General features: G+C 33.9%; 1 protein-coding gene across 1 annotated transcript in view; it reads left to right on the top strand.

Moving 5' to 3' along the window:
* The window catches only part of EYS (eyes shut homolog), an 872,934-nt gene that overhangs the window by 347,659 nt on the left and 505,347 nt on the right, over nt 1-19,928 (top strand). The window contains exons 24-27 of the mRNA XM_062573097.1: nt 1,178-1,437; nt 12,213-12,309; nt 13,154-13,261; nt 13,946-14,091. Coding sequence (XP_062429081.1) covers nt 1,178-1,437; nt 12,213-12,309; nt 13,154-13,261; nt 13,946-14,091 — 611 coding nt within the window. The remainder of the gene's footprint in view (nt 1-1,177; nt 1,438-12,212; nt 12,310-13,153; nt 13,262-13,945; nt 14,092-19,928) is intronic.

Consider the following 19,928-nt stretch of genomic DNA (forward strand, 5'->3'; position numbering starts at 1 on the left):
TTAAAGTAGATTAACAGAATATATTTGCAAACTATTTGATCATGTTTCTGAAAATATATTTGGAGGATTCTAACTAATAAATCACTCTTGAAATATGATTTTATCACAGTAACCTAAGAATGCCTTTTCAAAGTTACAGCTTTCTTTTTTTTTTTTTTTTTCCATGAAAAACAAACAGTAACTGGATTGGGACTCCTTATTGCTAATGTGGGATTTCTTAAATGATACAATTCCTTAGTAATATGCATATCATTTCAAGTGGCATGGAAAATATATCCCACAACCAATCATACAAAACATTTAAACTTCCAAGGAAAACACTTACCATGTTTGTTTTAAGATGATGTGGTTTTTTTGGTTTTTTTTTTTTTTTTTTTTTTGTTTATTTTTTTGTGACAAACTGTGTCTGTGCCCTAGAGAATAGAATTATGTAATTCTGAGTCTCCATTAAATGAAGTATTTATCAAGAAGAGTTCCTTTTATCAAGTTAGAAATATCAGGCTATATATGAATGGTTTACTCCTTTGGAATCAACATTAGTTTTCAAATTGTCTCTGACATCCATAATCTATTTGATTTAAGCTTAGTCGAAGGAGGAGGGTTTCCAACAGATTTTGTGTACCTGTTTAGATGACAAACATAACTAAGAGGTAACATACTCAAAACTGTATTAAAATGTTACCTAAAGTAGCAAGCAACTTTGTAAAATAAGAAGGTCTCAGGTACTATCTAACCTGGTCTTAGAAGGCCATTGCATTCATGTTTTTCACCTGTGTTGTCAGTATCAGCCCTTCACAAGAGTATATGCTAAAAAAAAGAAAAAAAAAAAAAAGGCGTCATGAAGATTCTTCAATCATTTATTGTGCCTTTGACTTTTTACCTTCTTTCTTAAAGGTGTGCCAAATGCTACCTGCTGCATTTCTTCCCAAACACTGCATACAGGTTTCACAGATATGAAAATGTCTTCAGTTCTCAGGCTTGAAGAACCTTGCATGCCACACTTGATCATTTCTGTGGATGTTGCTCAGCAGCTTAAAAAACTTTTACTATGCACAGCACTTTTACTATACACAGAATGGCAGTATTATTTTTTAATTCTTTTAATAGAAGTAATTGGACACAGTTGGACTAAGTCATTGATTCTCATTCTTCCACCATGTCTCCTCATCTTTTTCAGATGCACATGTACAGCAGGCTGGACAGGGCCTGACTGCAGTGAAGATATAAATGAATGTGATTCTGAACCATGCTTGAATGGAGCCACTTGTTACGAATCTGTTATCCAGGGACAGTTTGTATGCATTTGTCCTCCATTTTATACTGGTGACTTTTGCCATCAACAGTTCAATCCCTGTGACCTACCTTACAATCCATGCATAAATAACTCAACCTGCTTGGCACAAGATGATGGAAATCCATTGTGCATTTGTAAAACAGGTAAAAGCTGATATAATTGATTTTTCCTATTGTCTGCTGTACTGGAAAATTGTTGCAAATATATACTGATTGTAGTGCTGTCTTTACTGAAATTAGCAAGATTGTGAACCTTTCAAAGCACACAAAGCTTTCGTGAATTACAGTGGGTCTGTCAGTTGCACTGAAAGACTGGTATGATAGCTGTCAGTTTGTCTACTGTTCTTAGAGTAAAATAATTACTTAACGTATCTTGCATGGATGTTGCTTCCAGAATTGTTTCTTCCGAGTCAATTGTTATAAAAGCACAGAGACAGATATGCACCTGGCCAGCAGATCTGACAGACTAAGTTGACAAAAGAGATAAGTAGAAATAGACGGAATATATGCAAATTGTTAAAAGTACAAAAATTGGACCAGGTTAGACATGGTTCCTCTTCCCACTGAACTGTCAGGAAGGCATGGTGCCTCAGGAGAATAATCTTCCCCTGTCTAAGAGACAGAACAGATTGCTCTCCATCTTTATGTACAACAAGCAAAAGCACAGTAGGCACTGCAGCTTTCCTGGGCCACGGCTTAAAAACTGCAGTCTCTCCCTCGATACACAAGAACTGCTAAGGTGGAACAGAACAACAATTTAACTGTGCAGAACATTTCTATACAATTCTGCATAGGAATTAAAGAATACACTAATTAATTAAAACTGCTCTGGAAATTTAGGGATGCAGAATACTATTACCAAACTTGAATTTTAGGTAGGATTTTGAAATTATTACTTTTATACATATAAATGGAGTAGAGTTCTAGGGACCAAGGATAGAAATATATTAATTGCAGTGTTAAACCACAATGGTATTATTCATCTTATTGTTTACTGAGTTCTAAGATGCAGAGATAATGGTATGTAAAGTCAGCACTATTAATAGCTTGGATTTCTTATTGTTAAGACAAAGGTTGCCATAAATTGCTGATAAAAAAAATAAGGTCAGAAGATGTGTATGTTGCTCATTCAATGCGAGTATAACACTGAATGTCACGACAAAAATAGAAAACAGCTTTTAATACAATATATTGATTTTGAAGCCTTTTTAAGAAGTGATCTGTAAAGAGCTGTTGTAGTACAAATCTTTTAACATCCCACAGAAAAGTCTTATATTTGAAACATTTTTGTGCCCAGTTTCTTAAAGATACAAAAAACTTACAGCCCAGATTCTCAAGGAACTTTGAAGGTATCTTCCAGGATTCTTGAAACTTGGAGCTAGGAATCTTCAACAGTCTTCAGGAAACAAGTAGGGGAGTTATCTGTACCAGTAGTGTGTACTGTTAACAAATCTTGGAAAACTGAAAATACCTTAGTATTGAAAAGAAGGCATTCAAGGCATACTTCATGAAATGAGCCAAATGTACTGAAAAATCCAACTATTTATTGAGTACTCTATCAGCAAAGAAGGAAAGACAATAAGATACAGAAATTTAATTGAAAGCATTTCATGACAATATTTCTTCTAAACTGTCTGCTATTTTCTATTCCTTCCTTTCCCAATAAACTTGTCAATGTTCCAAATCTGGTTACAGAAAGCAATCACACTGATATAGTTGGATTATTCCAAGGTACCTGACCGGGTACCAAATGGTGTATTGATTAAACCACTTGCATATGTAGTTAGCTGTGCAGTCATTAGATGGATTAAAATCTGGTTTATCAATAGTCGCAAAACATAGTTGTGCATGAAGAGATTGAAAGCAGTTGTTGGCCTGATTTTGCTGAAATCAATTGTCCAAAGCTATTTAATGTTTGTATCAGCTGACTAGACAGTTTCATAAATCTGGTAAGTATGTACATGATGTACACATTAGTTCAGTTAATGAGGAAGCAGGCTATTATTGAGAATTGCCTGATATAATACTCACAGTCCAAGAATATGGATTTTGATACATTATGAAGCACTATATCTAAAATATAAAACCTCTGTAGGTGTCAATTAAGACAGTGTCTTAGAAAATGGTGACTCAGAAAAAGACATTAGAATTATTGCTGATAATAATATTCCTAAGAGCATTCAACATAGGTCTCTCTGCAAAGAAGCAACACAATTTCTGGATACATAAAGAACCAAAATTTAAGTTAGAAGCAAGGAAATTATTTCACCTTTGTACAAAGACTTAGAAAGACCATCACTTAAAATATATGCCTGGTTCTAATACTGATCTTTAGAAAACAGCATTAGAGGCAGGCTGCAAAATTAACAGGACAAATTTTAGTCTGTGATGTTTGTTCAGAAGAAAAAGAGAATATCCACAACGAGGTTGCCATAACGAGGTAGAGAAAAAAAAAAAAAAAAAGAAGAAGAAGAAGGCAGAAAGGTGTGGGAAGCAAATAGAAAAGCGTAGTAAAGCTGAAAGTATAAATTAGGCACAATGAGTCTTGATATAAGATATTAGATTAGCACATAATAATTGAAACAGCTTTACAGAGAGATAGTGAAGTCATCATTAGTAGGAGTATAAAGCAGAATTGCATGTATCTTTGTTCTTGTATATAGGTATAGGGAGTTAAAGTTACCCATTTTGGCTTTAAAGGTTTTTAAAATTCTATAAATAATAAAATGTAAAACTTGGTTTTGAAGTGATAGCCTTGGTGATAGAGGTATGCTCCCTGCAAGGGGATGGATTATGACGTTTGTGTCACAGAACATGGCTCTCACAGTGTGGATTATGGAACACTACTAGTTCATGAATTTATGTTAAGTTGTCCACATAAACAGATCAAGTAGTTAAAAAAAAAAAAAAAAAAAAAAAAAAAAGTCTACATTTGCTTGTGAATATATTAATTGTTGCAAGAATGTTTGAGGATAGACTATTATTCCAAAAGTTTATGAATCATTGCAATAGGGTAAGTTCCCCAGGAAGTGTACAGAAAACACTTCTTCATATATAGTTTGCCAGTAATTTGTAAGCAAAGGTCTAGTCAGTGCTGTTGGGAGGAGATGGCTGTTTTGTACTTGTACTCAGTATTGAATCCTTCCATTAGTTTCTGAAATACTTCATACTGAGCAGAAATGTAACAGAGGAGGAAAGGACAACTTCAGGCATAGGTGGCAAATAGTGAAATGTTTTATTACTTCATTTATCAACATGTTTTTTTTTCCCTTCTTAAAAAATTCCATCCTTGGAATGAATCTTAATAATCATAAAGAAAATGTAATACAGCAGAGGACATGAATTTCATGTATGAAATATGAATTTGATATAAATAATATTAAAATGTTATTCAATTCTAGGTAATGTCAGTCACCAGAGTGGTAGGTGCATAAAGGCATTCCAAATAGAAAATAAGACAGTTCTCTAGAAGCAATGCAGCTTTCTGAGAATAATTGTCTTACGTGAAAGAACCAAATTACTGTGAAAAAGATGTAGTCAAATTAAGGAAAACAATGAAAGGGTATATCACAGATTTAAACCTTGAAAGAAGCATTTGTAATTAAAAGGAATTAAAATATTAGAGATCAGATTACTCTGAAATGCCATTATCATAGTGTTAAAAAAGCAACAGAGTTGTTAAGGGAGAGGAATCTGCTGCTGTGAAAGTAAATACAAACAGGTGAATAGTAGAGCAAAACAAAAATAAAAATGCAAAGCCCTGTAGTATGACAGAACACATAACCCTATTCTAAATAAGCAAATGAGAAAGTTTAATTTCTGTGAAGCATAGAAATCCATAAAGCAGAAATCAGTGCCAGGATTGTGCAAATCAATATCAGTCTATGAAAAAAAGGTAATTTGCACTACTGTATAAAATCTGACCACCTACTAAGAGACTTGGAGTTGTACAAACAGATACAAAGACTAAATAACATCCTTGAACTGTAATCTGGACACATGCTGTGTGTGACATTCTCAATATCACATAAACTGTCAGTTCAAAGTCTGATGATCTAGAATATGTAATGAAAATATATATGAACATACCTCTTAAGACAACAATCTTAAAAGACTGTAAAAGACTGTTCCTGAAAACAGGATTATAGCTATGCCTGTATTTACATGTAATAGGATTGCATGTATTTATATGTGTGTTACAGGATTTTAATAATAAACATCGCAGTTCAAGAATAGATTTCTGAACTTTTCCAAAATGTCTAACTTTTGCTATGAAATACCTAATGCAAAGTATAAATGAAATACCTAAATATGGAATTAATTAGATCACAAAAGCCAGGTTAGGACTCACAATTTTCTGGTTAAGATCGTTGAACTGCAACAGGCATATTTGATATTGAAATGTGAGACAAAGGGTAAGAGACATCAAGGGGAAATGTGGAACCTGGGGAAATATAAGTATATGAATATTACAGAGGACTGGCAAGACAAGAAGTAATGTGTCAACATAAAGGGTGGTCTAGAAAAAAAAACACTAGTGTTTTGTAAGCAAAGTTTTTTTTACAATCATTTATTCTTAAGAAAGAATTGTAAGTTCTGTTATCTAGGAACTGAAACAAGGCACAGTTAGTGGGAAAAGATTTGTGTGTTCATACCAAAGCTTTATCTCTGTCAAAAAGAAGGGTTATTCAGTCAGCATTTGACTTAGTTCAGTAGCTTTTTAATGAGTTAAGAAATTCAGAAGGGAAATGAAATCAATGAAAAAGGTATTATTAGAATAAAGCCACCAGAAAGTTTGGATTAATTTGACCAGATGTAGATGCCCACAATATTAAAGTTTATGCTGAGCTGGTCTCCCTGTACTCCATTTATTGTCGATGGAGAGAAAGAGGCAGTTTTCTAAGGTAATTCATTTCATCCAAAACTAGGCATATAAAATAAGTCAGATAACTAATGCTGTAGAAATACCTATTTCACTCCACTGACTACAAAGGCAGCTTAGAACAATTTGTTCAGAAGGCAGATGGTCTGAATTCCATACCAAGTGCCCATTTCCTGGTTTATTTCTATAGAGGTTTTTCTGTACATATCTCTGTGAAACACACCATTTTAGATAAGAGTGAAAAAAAAATGGAAAGCAGCAAATTGTGTCACATTATAGCACACAAGTAATGAGAAGCTTTGACACTTATTTGTGTTCATAGATTTGATTACTAATAATGTTTATTTTACAACTAGTGTGGGTCATCAAGAAGACATGACTTCAGCAATTTTCAGTGCCTCACAGACATGTTAAAAATCTGGGCCCAAATGAGTATGATTAAATTATTCATTAGTGAATTCTTGATGCTTTCCTTCTGTGATATCTCTGAAAATGCAAAACTAGAAACTGAAAGTACCAGCATAATTGGTTTATGCAGAAGGAATTGCATGGATTAGAAGATTCTAGGAAAACTGAGTGTCATGTTCTGTGGAGACGTGTCAATAAGAGATCTAAGGAGGGTACCTTATCGTGTCTGTGTAGAAACAGCAACCGAACTCTGTGTTGCCATTAGCCATTCTACTTTCTCTTCATCCTCTATGTACTCTTTCCAAATGCAAAACTTTGTGGCTTCTTAACAGCAGATGTATAGCTACACTTTGTACGTTCCTGCACTTTGCCTATTCCACAAGTCCTGCAGGTAAAGTTGAGACATGTGGTAGCTGTTCCAATTTTTCAGAGAAGCAGGAGGAACAATATAATACGTCTCGTCCTAGGTAACAGCATTTAATGCTTCATCATTGACACTGATGGCAAAAGTACCACAAGATACTGGAATTTCTGTCATCTGTAGTAAAAGGGTATCATTCTGACTGCAATAGATTGCAAACAAATCCAAACATACTGCTGGACCTATTAACTCTAATGTAGTACTTCGTTTCCTGAGAATGAAAAACACTAGTATTTTGAGATTAGAGAACCTGCTTTTGTGATGTTTGCATAGAACATAGATATTTTTAGAGCTTGTATTATTAAGTCCTTAAAACATAAATTTTAAATGAAATGCTGTCTCCTTATGATTTTTATAAAATATGGATAACATTATTTTGTAAGAAAGATCCAATATGAAAGTACTATAATATCTGTTAAATTCTATTTACATCTTACTTTAACTTCTCTAATACAGTAAAAGATAGTGTAAAAATAGCTGACAAATAAATCTATTTATTTGTTGAATTTTACAGTAGTCTAATCTATATTGGCCACCTAGGGGGTGGGGGTGGGGGGGAGAAAGCAAAGAAGCCCCTTCAGCTTATCCTTCCCTATTAGGATAATTACTTGAACAAAAAATTGGAAATTTTGAGCAGGTTTCTGTTGTAATTCTGTATTCACAATTGGCAATGTGTGCCATTTGCTCTTTACTATTGACTAGATGCATTTTTTCATTTAGAAGTTCAGAATGTGTTGAACTGAGTTCAGAAAACATTCAGATTTTCCACATAGAAAGCACTAAGGTCAAAAATTCCATTTTTAATGTCTTACTCCTGTAAAGATATCTTGTAAAGTATTTGGCTGGAGAACTACATTAAATCATTTAGATGTGCTATTGATTTATAATTTGAATCCTAAGTTTGACTAATTTACATTAGCAAAGGGAGGAAGTAGTTGCATTTAAATGTGTCTATTATTTTCATACATGGAGTATTAAATATTGTTACAGAAACATACATTACAGCAAGATGCATATTTTCAGTCTTTCAAGTAGTGTACCACTTTATAAAATAACTTGCTTAAAATAAAAATGATTTGTAATTCAAATTAATTAATTATATTTGCAGCATAAACTACAAATTAAATATTAAAATAAAGTATGTTTTGTTGATCTTACTAAGTGAATGCCAACTTAGGTAATGAAAATTCCTTTTCTATTGATAACATTATGCTTAATAGTATAGTTAATATTTTAAACATTTTAAATCAACGTAAACAGAAAACAGACCTGCTTTTTTGTCTTGTGTTATCTTTTTTTCTTTCTTACAATATATGAAATAGTCTGGAAACATGTCTGCAGTACTGTGTAAAAATTGCATCCATACATTAATTATAGTTTAAATATCCCAGAAGATTACAGGTGTGTGTGGCAGCAGTTGTAGTTTATAAATAAAAATATTAGTGTTTACTTTTCCTTCTAAAATACACTTGAGTATAATGTAAAATGCAAGAACTCCATGAGGCCATGTATGTTAAGCCCATGAGATATATTGAAGCTTCAATATGCAGTGTGTAAATAAACTACCAAGGTAGTTCTTTCCTTAAATCAGTTCCTCTTCAGTATTTTTCATATCGTTTCAAGTGGAAATGAGTATTTTTGCTTAAAGTTTTTCAGAAAAACTTTTAGTTGAAATCTTCTATAAAAGTTGCCAGTATGGTTAAAAATTGCTTTATTATTTCAAAAGTTTTTGCTTTGTTTTTAATAGTAAATTAGGGTATATATTGCCTAAATGTTACTTAAAAAAATTACCAGTATTTATCATTAAAAAAATGAGATTGACTTTTAGTATTTTAAAAAGACTGAGCTAATTCATTTCAGTTTAAAAGAGGCAGTATTTGTTCAATAGTAGATTGAAAACACAGTTATAACTTCATAAAGTAGCAGCGTATCTGGTGATATTTTGTAATGGAACCTGCATTTTTTTTTCTGTTTGTAGGAATAATACATAAAATAGCATGACTACTGTATGTATGCTTCACTTGTCTGATTTCAAGGTAGCTATATTTTGCTATGCGTTGGAAAAATGTGTGCTGCTGCAATCAAAAATATGTCTAAATAGTGCTTTATGTACTCATCTCAATATTATTTGCCAGAGGATTCTATAAACCATCTATAACCACGTAAGGACAGCAGGGGGAAACAGAATGATGAATGCCCTCCATTTTCCTTTTTATGTATTTTAATCTGACAACTGTTTTTTTTTTTTTTTTTTTTTTTTTTTTTTTAAAGATATTTGTTCAAATAATATATAGGATCATAAAAGAATGAGAAAGTATTCCATGTCAGCCCTATTAGTTTCTGCTGGTGTTTTTTAAAGTTTACTTTGTTAACTTCACACCTTTTTCTTCCAATTAGCTTAAAAAAATAAAAAACCTGCCTATATATCTATAAGTTACTTAAAATTTTGTACATATTTCTTTTTTCTTTCAGTGTGCTACTTTTCTGTGAAGTCCCAATTCTGCTGTCTATTGGCATCAGCTGCTACTCTGCAGCAGAATTTAGTTTCAGAAATGTCAAACATTACAAATAAATGAAAAGTCACAAAAGAGGACGTTGACTAGTGATGTTGCTGTGGTCCTGGCCTCGCATTCTGCTTATTCTCTGATTCATTAATCAAACCAGAGATACAGAAACATGTTCCCACCTTTTCTGCTCTTGCTCAATGGCACTGGGGTGGCAGGTACCACAACTCTTGAAAACAGCTCGTTGTCAGCAGCTGCTGTCTGTTTGATGTAGCTAATTCTAGTACTGAGCTGTAATTGTGAACTAGCATGCCAAGAAACAATTTGTAGTCCTTTTACCTATATTCTTTCCTAAAGCATACTGCAAGCAAATAATAGATGAAAGCTCAAGTTACAATATTAAGCTGCAAATTACACACACTGCTGATATCAAAATTATTTCAACGCTTGCTCTGGTTCTGACCCATTTGCAGATAATAAGCTAAAGCATTCTGAATTTAACAGTGTTGTCTATGCTGAGGAAGCTACTTTAGAGCAGTCCACTGTGATGGAGATTTTTTTTATCCTCTATTATAGTAGTTCCTTTCAAGAGGTTTGGGGCAATATCATATAAATAGAAAATTAGTGATTTCAGTTCACATTCAGATATTTCTACAAAAATTTATATCAGTCATACAAAGAAAGAATTAACATCAGAAGAGTAGATGACAGTGATTAAAAAGCTATGTTGAGATACATTCCCAGCTTCATTTTCCAACTTTGCTGTAGACATTCCTGTGAAACCTATTGTTACTGCGATCATGATGGTAGTTTACATTGATGTAAAAATATGGTAGAAAAGCAAATAATAAAGAAAAAATGCAAGTAATTCCGTACAAATATTAACATTTATTGGCAAGCTGTAAACCTCCCTGGGTCTTTATGTTTCCTATACTTTTCAGTACAGGCAGGTTCTGTCTTTAATACAAAGACACTTCTTGAAACAACTATTTTTAGTGATCCCTTTTGTTCAAATCTAGTTTCGACTTTTTTTTTTTTTTTTTTTTTTTTTTTTTTTTGTACAGTAGGATCTCTGTTTTCTATATATTGGTTTGTTAGAATAGCTGAAGAACCCATGAAATGTGTCAAGAACTGGTACAGCATTGACAGGAAAGCAGCAGGATAACACCTAGTCTTGTGAACATCTAGCATTTCCTGAACATAGAAGGATTCAGAAGAGACCTATCCAGTCTAGAGATGCTACAGGTCATGCAGTAGCCCTATCCTCAACCATATGTCTTCTGTTGAATCAAGGAAATCTGAAAAGATAAAAGGAAAGACCCAATTATATATTGCAGTCTGGTAAATCAACTGCACGAACACCAAAGTTCAATTTTCTCAATTTTCAGAAAATTTTTATTCATTTCTGACAGTGTATCTGAGATGTCTCATGAAAGTTTTATAAAATAACTTCTAAATTTAGTGGAAATATTCATTTTAACTTCATTATATTTTGGATTAGACCCTAAAGGATAAATACTTGATTTTGGTCAGATGAGTTACTTCAACGTTAGTCATTACCTAAACTTTCTTGACATTCACTGTATATATCATTTCAGCACAGCAGTTTATTTAATGTAATAGCTATTTTATGTGACTTTTTTGTGCGGCAGTATGTTTTCTAAGAACAAAATCACTCAGAAAAATCTCTTCTCTCTCTTTCATTTAACATATATTTTGGGGTGCTTGCAAAGGTGACGTACTATTCAAGTGATGTACTGTGCAGATAAGATCATAATCACTTTTCTCCTTTTAAATATTAAAATCAATTAAGTTTTTTTCCTCCTCTACTGACTGCTTTGAATAAATGTGGTCTCTAACTAACTTTATGCACTAGAATGTATTTATTATTGAATTAGCTTTTAGTTTTTGAAATTATCCACACTCCCAAAGAAAGCCTTTTCAGTCTGCTAAAATGGGTTATTTTTCCTCAGTAAATTCAGTCAGGTGCTCATTTGTTTGATCCAGATCTAGTATCTCTGGTGCTTTAGTATATTGTAGACCAGTAGCCTTGGGAAAGGAACACTGCTTGCTAAAGCTAAGGAGTAAAGATGCTTGGAGAAGCATCTTCCTTTAGCAGTCACAGGGTCTTTGCTGCCCCTGATTCCAGTGTCAGCAAGCACGAGAGTTGGCTGCTACATGAGGGAAGGGAAGCCAGGAGTCCAGGCAAGGCCACCAGGGGCAGCAGCCTCGCTGCCAGGGGCCTCGTCCCATAAGACCTGAGTGAGGCAAGCAATGCAGGGCAAATGACAGTAGCCAGGGTCATCCAAGTGTACCAGATCAGCAGGCAAGTGTACAGAAATGGGGCAGGTCTGAGGTCAAGCTGAAGAGCTAGTCCACAGGCCAAGGTCAGAGTCCAGATTAACAGAGTACAGGGCCAGGCATGGGAATGGCTGCAACACAGTTCACTTGGGCACCAAAGACAAAGAGCCTCCACTTAGATGCAGCTCCCAATAAAGGATTGAGAGCACAGTCACCACTGAGGTTTCTTCCAGCTCTTGAAAGCATTCAAGACTAGCTGAGGTTTTGTAAAAACAGACATATGCATTATCTAAGTTGGTCTTGAGCTCAGATAGCTAAACCATCAAGAGGATCCATAACCCTTAGTATTCACATGAGGTAGTAGAATTCAACTCATTCACACTCAATGTAATCTTTGTTTCAGGATTTGAAGGTACTAACTGTGAAGTTAACACTGATGAGTGTGCCTCCCATCCTTGCCAGCATCAGGGTCTCTGTGTGGATGGGATTAACCATTTCAGGTGAGGAAAATTCTTATTATGTATTCTGTATTGAATATTTGTTTGACTTATTACCCTGTTACATTATATTCAAAATCTTACTATGGTGGAAAGGAAAACGCCGTATAGGTGAACCTGAGAATTTGTTGTCAAGAAAATTAAAATCTTCAGCGTCTTATCAAAATACAATATACAGTTAGTATTAGTCCAGTTGCAATAATATTAATACTCATAGTCAAAATTAATACAAAGTAGTTACAATTGTTACACAAGAAAACTTAAAATTATCTATCCTTTCTCTCTGGTGTTATGACTACCCTTCCAATGTGGAGGTGAGACTGACTGGCCTGTAGTTTCCTGGGTCCTCCTTCTTGCCCTTTAGGAAGACTGGAGTGACATTAGCTTTCTTCCAGCCCTCAGGAACCTCTCCAGTTCTCCATGACCTTTCAAAGATGATGGAGAGCAGCCTAGCAATAACATCCACCAGCTCCCTCAAGTTTCTCCACCAGTTTTGACATACTATCAGCATCTCAAGGTCTTCACCAGGAGGAGCATGATGTTCGTGGTGGGGATCTTGGATTATTTTTGTGTTTTCTTTTGTCAGCCCACGTCCTTCCCCCAGGGCTGCTAGAGGCAGTGTGGCAGCACCTCTGCCCCCACCACAGAGAGGACTGTTGTTTGCCAGGCAACGACTGCAGGGGGGAAGGACTACAGTGTAGTATTTTTTAATAATTAGAAGAAATAAAACATAATTTTTGAACTTTCTGCTTACTATCACTCCTTAAAATCCAGGACATATTTTTTCATTTTTTTATTAAACTAAAAAGTAAAGTTATGTCGTGACAATTATGACATTTTTTGCTAGATGCTTCTGCCAGCATGGCTTTACTGGAACACTGTGTGAAGTGGAGATTAATGAATGTTTATCAAAACCATGCAAAAATAATGGAACTTGCCTAGATCTCGTAAACAGGTGAGTTACTACAACTAAATGAATATATATATATATATATATATATATCAAATTTCTTCATTTATAAAGCCTACTCACTATCTTGAGGTTTGGATGGGACCTGCACCATATGAAAAAGTTTCTGTTTCAAGATGAGATAAGCAAATCCTACTGACTCAGATGTTTACTTCTTATGGAACCCAAGAAGAAAATAAAAGAAAAACTGGCTTAGGCATACTCCCCCCCCCCCCCCCCCCATTATTTGAAATAAGAGTGAAGTAGAGTTAGGAATATTGATCTTAAGTTAAATTGCTGTATATCTCTTTTTGGCTTCAAAAATGGCCTTTTATAATGTAAATATTTACTAAATTGCAAATTGTAAACAAGGGAAAATACTACATTTTATATTTGTGCCCACAGCATTTTACAGTTACTCAGAGATTTGTGTCAAAAGAACATTAGCCCTTATGTCATTCCCCATAGCTTCAGCTAAAATTATGTTTTACAGTTCTACTCATCTAAAAACAGTAAATCACTCTACTTACTTCACAGGCATGGAAATGACGAAACTCTGTTAATTATTTTAACATGACTGGTGATTAGGGAACCACATCTTGACACTGGAACATACAGATAGCTTCACAATGTTGAGATCAAACATATTGTTTATTTCTGTTGACTTACCTGATTTTCTGCTTTCTGAAGATTCCTCTGTAACTGTGCACCTGGATACTATGGGTCTCTCTGTGAGATGGATGTCAATGAGTGTGAAACTTTGCCTTGCTTGCATGGAGGAAGCTGCTTCAACAGGCTTGGAGGCTATCAGTGTTTCTGCCCCCCTGGATTCACAGGTATATTCTATTCTCTGCCACAGTGAAGAGGCCTTTGTCATAGTTATAACATGTTTTTAATTTCATTGCCGTGGCCTCAGCTAAATCAAGGAAGAGTGCAGGAGACCATCTGCTTATTGGAGGAGAAATCAATATTTATTCAAAAAAAATTTGATCCAGTTCTTGCTAAGTACTTCAAAACTTTGTTTACATTTGTGCTTGATTTATGGGTTCTTTAGTCACCCAGATATTCAGCTGAAACAGAGGAAAAGAGAGGTTATAAAGTGCAGGCAAAATCAATGTTTTCTGAATTCATCCAAGACAAAGGTAGTACTGTAGACAGTACATTTTACAAACACAATAAAATGCTACCTTCTCTTTTGTATTTGTACATAACCATAACGACACCTGACTTCACTGACCTGTCAGGCAGAAACTGTTGCTTTTAAGTATTAATCTTTTACATTTTTGCAGAACAAGTGACAAAATATTTAATGAGTAGAGATGTACTCAAATTTCTTGAACATATTTTCTAAGCATACTTGACTGCATGTAGCAGAACAAGCAGGATATGTTTAATGTTTCGGTATATTTAACTTAAGCACCTTGATTACACATGGAGTCATGTGACAGTATTTTCAGAAGTATTTATAGTTGTCTGCCTCAAGTTGCATCATTTCTGCATACTTCTTTCATAAATTTTTTTTTTCTACTCATCCTAACCTTTGATGACTATCAAATGAGTCTGTAAGATTAGAAAGGACTCAGCTGGCATCCACTGAACTGAGAGAAATGTAATTTCTCCCCAGAATAAAGAACAAGTAAAGCTTAGAGAATATCTGTATAGCTGTATATCCTTCTTCCATTTACTATAAACCATAACCAATATATAGCTTGTGCAGTGTTTTTTAAAATTTTGCTTTTTACATTTCACCAAAAGTTAGAAAAATTATTCATAATTCTCTCACCTAAAACTAAAAAAAAACCTAAAAAAAACCTAAAAAAAAATAAAAAAAGAAAGAAAAAAGAAAAGAAGAAAAGAAAAGCGGAATATTCTGTTTAGAAAAAGCTATGTTCTGAACAGTATTTCTTGGGTATCATAGAAACTTAAATGCCTAAGATAGTGGTCCTGCAGATTTATACATTAACATACAGATTTTAAAACCATTGACTTTATATATATGTATATTTCTGTAAGAATTCCCAGTTATAGTCATGAAAGACAAATTGCCTATACTTGAAAGGCTTATGAGACTCCTGGTGTTAATTTGAAAAGGGACAAGCAACCTACAGATATGCTTTTCTTTTGTTTCTTTTATTTTCTTCATTGTTGTCTAAGTAAATTGACTTTTGTTCTTTTTCCTAACCCACTTTCCCAACAAGGACAGTTTTTTCTCAGCTATGGTATTTGTTTGCTGTTACATGTAGCCCTTTACTGTTACAAATTATTTACTCTTTAGTACTTCTACAAGGATAGTTGTTTTCTATGTAGAGTTAGCTACTTAGCTACTTATTAATAAGGGTGGGGTTTGATACCCAGGTGACTATCAGACACTGAAGCAGTCTCTCAAAAATTAGTGATAGATTATACATCACTTACTTATAACCAATGTTTTCCCCTCAGTGTGTGTTTCGTCATCCACTGTGCAATGTAACAATTGGACTAACTCTGAAGGAATAATTCCTCCACCACAGTATTTGGTGTATCAATAGCTTTTAGAAATCTGATGTGAACTAAGGAGTTAAAAATGAAGTTACGTGACTGTATCAGTCATGTAGCATCTTCCATTTCTTGTTGAGAGCAAGCATAAACTAGATGAAATTTGAGGTGTTAGCTGACCCAGAAGTGAATGAAAAAAGTTTGATTTCAAAGTATGGTCTTATCAGAGCAAAACTTTGCTCTTCTGAATTACAAAGCAAATTTTAGTAAAAACAGACTTCTGTGAGTTATTTGATTGTGAATATTTCATATCAATATGTCATGCTGTAGGAAGTGGTCCAAGGCCCTGAGACCTTTTTTTTATTATTATTATTAATTGTGCTATCTACCTTTTTTCCTAATTTTATAGCTGAGTAATACCTGAAGAATTATGTGATATTGGCAATCAGATTTCTGCCTAAAACTAGTACTTAAAATCAAAAATACATTAATAGCTTCCCAAGCTATTGTTTATATGTAATGCAAGCATATAATTTATAATTAGAAAAATTACTCTCTCACTGCTAAAATTCTTATTTTTGTAATGAAGTTGATTTTATTGGCCAAACCACCTAATTCCTTAGGAATTAAATAACATCCCATTTGCAGAAAAATATTACAGAAAAATACCACTGAGCAGGACAGTGGTAGAGCATCTCACTGTAGTCGCAGAAGGAATAGATTCAAGATAATCATATGTTGTCCAGAAATGTATCAAGTGCTGTATTATTTACTGCACTTTACTCTAGGAACAGATTACAGTTGCTGAAATGCAGTCTTCAAACATTGCAGTTTTTCCCTCCACAGAGAGTATATACCTTTTAAAATATTTCTGTATTTTACAGTATTTAAAAGGTGAAATAATTTCTGTTCTGAATACAGTTTCATTGTTACTGGTTCTGTCTTACAGCATATTATCGCTTACTATTTAGTGGGAAAGAGAAGGAGTCTGAAAACATCACTGTTGTCTGTGACTTAAGTTTAAAAGACAAAATTGGTGAGCCATCTCTAAAAGAAGTGCTCCATATTGTGTGCCATTTCAGCACTCAAAATCTTGTTTTTTTTGTGTGTGAAAAGGAAATATACTTCTTATATAAAACTATAATATAATTGAAATCTTATCAGTCTAATTAAGCATCATTGTTAGTCTAGGTGCAATTATTACAGAAAGAGCAAGAATGCATCTATGCAGAAAAAGTTTTGATAATAATAATACAATTAAAGGTCCTACACATACACACTTTTTACTTTCTTCCTCTTTTCTTGATGTTTTGCTCCTCTGGGTCCTAAGGTCAGTGGTTTCATTCTGGTAGTGGTGGTGGGGTGTTAGGGCCAATTGCCAGTATCTGAAGTCCTTTAGCCAGAAAGAAGATGAACAATATAATTCATCATTAGTTCATCATTTTGTGTCGGCAGTTTCTTCTTCCTCTCCCTAGGTTCCAGTCGAGGTCATGTTTGCATATTTGCTAATAAGCCTTGACATCTCTCTCTTTCTTTATTGGTCTGCAGCTGCACATTTACTTCTGAATTTACTACATATGATGTCTTTTATGCATGTTAGATACTATTTTTTTCTTCTCTTTGTTATCCCTAAAATACTTTGTCCAGCTCCAGGTCTGCACTCCTTTAACTGACCGTGGGTGATTGTTTATAGCCTTGGGGTCCCCACTCTAGCCTGTGCCCCATCTCTCACCATCACATGCCTGTATTCCTCTATGCTGCACCCTGTGTCCACATGTCTCCAGCACAAATAGTCTCTGATGTGGTCAGACCCCTGCTCTACACTGCATGGTTATTGCAGAGTTGTAAATATTCTGTTCTACAAAGAATAACTGCTTGTTACTGTTACCTATGTAAAAGAGTGGTTGTAGCATACAAGGATAAACAAAAGTAAAACAAATTAGCCATAAACACCTCATTAGAGAAATTACTGTTTCTGATGTCAGCTGATGCTTTCATTAAGTTTTCCTTTAGATTACTTGAGATACTTTAGGGAAAGCATTTCATCAACTGAATACAAAATATTCCCAATCATTACAATGAAACTGATACTCCAGAAAAACATTTTCAGTGACCCTGTGAACAAAGAGCATGTGTCAAGTGTATGTTTCTCTGACAAACATACAAAACTGTAAAGCAATTTACTGACAGTTGAGAGTTCCAAAACTTTAATGATTACAACGTTTTTTTTTTCTAATTCTTCCTATCTAATTTGCAGTTTTTATTGGTTTTATGTCACTTACATTATAGAAAAGGTAGCTTACAGTTCCTGAGAGTACCAGGCTTTGAAATTTTAGATAATGGGAAAAAAAATAAATAAATAAACCCATAAAATACGAGCATTTTTGTGGTTCTGAATTTATAATAGTATTACTAAAGTGATTGAACTCTTTAAAAGATGGGTGTATGTCTACTCTCACCTTCAGTAATTTTATAAATTTAGCAATAGCTTTTGGCGGTCAAGGACAAGGTGCCTTTAAAAAGTGTGGGTTGATTTAAATGGTGATTTGAATTTAAAACATGTTGTAAATTAATTTTATAGAGAAAGCAATGTTTATTTGTTCAAATTATTTTAAAAAATATAGATGTAACAATTTGAATGGAAACTGGAAACAAATTACAATACCTTAAATGAGTTAGGCAATTATTTATATTTCAAATATATTATTTATTTATAGAAACTTATTTATTAAAGTATTATCTGTCATCAGACCTCTGATTTTTCTTTCATTTATTATGTAATTTAATATCTTAGACAAAGCAATCTTGTAAAGATTACCTAAACTTTGGCACTTATTGTACCTCTTAATATTAGGCATTTTCCCTAAATTTGTCTTATTTTGAATTTATATTGTTCATCATTTTATGTTTCATTTTAAATATCTCTTTAAATAAAATATATTCAAATAAAATAATTTATTGCCTATTAAAATATTTCTTTTTCTCAATACTGGTAAGATAGAATCTAATTCTCCTATCTTACAGCTCATGTAGTCTGCTATGAAAATTGATCTTAGTTCAAATGACAAGTGCACCAAAATCAGAGGTAATCTTTCTGTCAGGCTTTAATTGGCAGCAACAATAGTTTTTTTTTTTTTTTTTTTTTTTTTTTTTTTTTTTTTTTTTGACACTAGAGAGCACCCTGGTTAAAGTGCTTACCCAGATACTTCAGAAAATGAAACTTAGTTGTCTGGGTGTTCAAGAAACTGTTTTTCCTTGGTCTAAAATGATAAATCGAATGACTTAAAAAACACTGCTATATTGAGAAAAATGACATCAGGATAATACAGAATAATCAACTATTCTTTTTCAAAAGTACACAAATTATTATTTCAGTTCCTTTCCTCTGATTTTTTGGCAAAGCATCTTCTAGGGATGGCTGTAACCCCTCTCCTGCAGTAGCATCCTGTGTGTGATTTGTCATTGTCCTCCATCACACTGTTTAGCAAGGACACATCAAAGCTGTGGCTGACTCAGTGACATGAACTTTTCAGCTCCAACTTTCATGCTTTTTTTATGTGCTCCAGCTAGCCACTGTTCCTCCATGAGACAGTATTGCTCAGTTCCACAAGCCACTCTTGATATACACAACATCAAATTATTCCATCTCTGACAGCTGTTACTATTCTTTTGTTTCTGCTCTTTAGTAACAGTATATATAGTATATACATCATGCTTGTTGCTCAAAAGGGTCTTTGTAAACAGACCGTGTTGTTCTTCCTTGATCTATGACTTCAGCATCCTAAAGCTACAAATCATTTCCTTAAAATAGTGTGACCATTCATTCCAAAAACATAGAGGCATTATTAGTTTTTCCCAGCTGTTACAACAATAGCCTCTTCCCACATTATAAGAAAGCTATTTTTAACATAATTCTCCAGACATACAATGAAACATAAACATCAGGCATTAGTTTTGAAATAAAGTGTCTTTGAGTAGGTGTCAACAGTAGGTTGTCGATCTAAGCTCCCATTATAATCAGCAGGAGTACAGTCAATACAGTTAATGAATTCTGGCAACCTATTCAGCTGTCAGACCATGCTATCAAGATTTAGTTGCCTAAATACAGGTGTCTAGTGCTAGTTTTCAATCCTAAGTATATGCCATTTGGTCCCTAGCTGACCCTCCTAAAGGTCTCGGTATCCTGCCAGCTCTCAAT

The sequence above is a fragment of the Rhea pennata genome, chromosome 3 (genome assembly GCF_028389875.1).
Source record: "Rhea pennata isolate bPtePen1 chromosome 3, bPtePen1.pri, whole genome shotgun sequence".
Taxonomy (NCBI): Eukaryota; Metazoa; Chordata; class Aves; order Rheiformes; family Rheidae; genus Rhea; species Rhea pennata.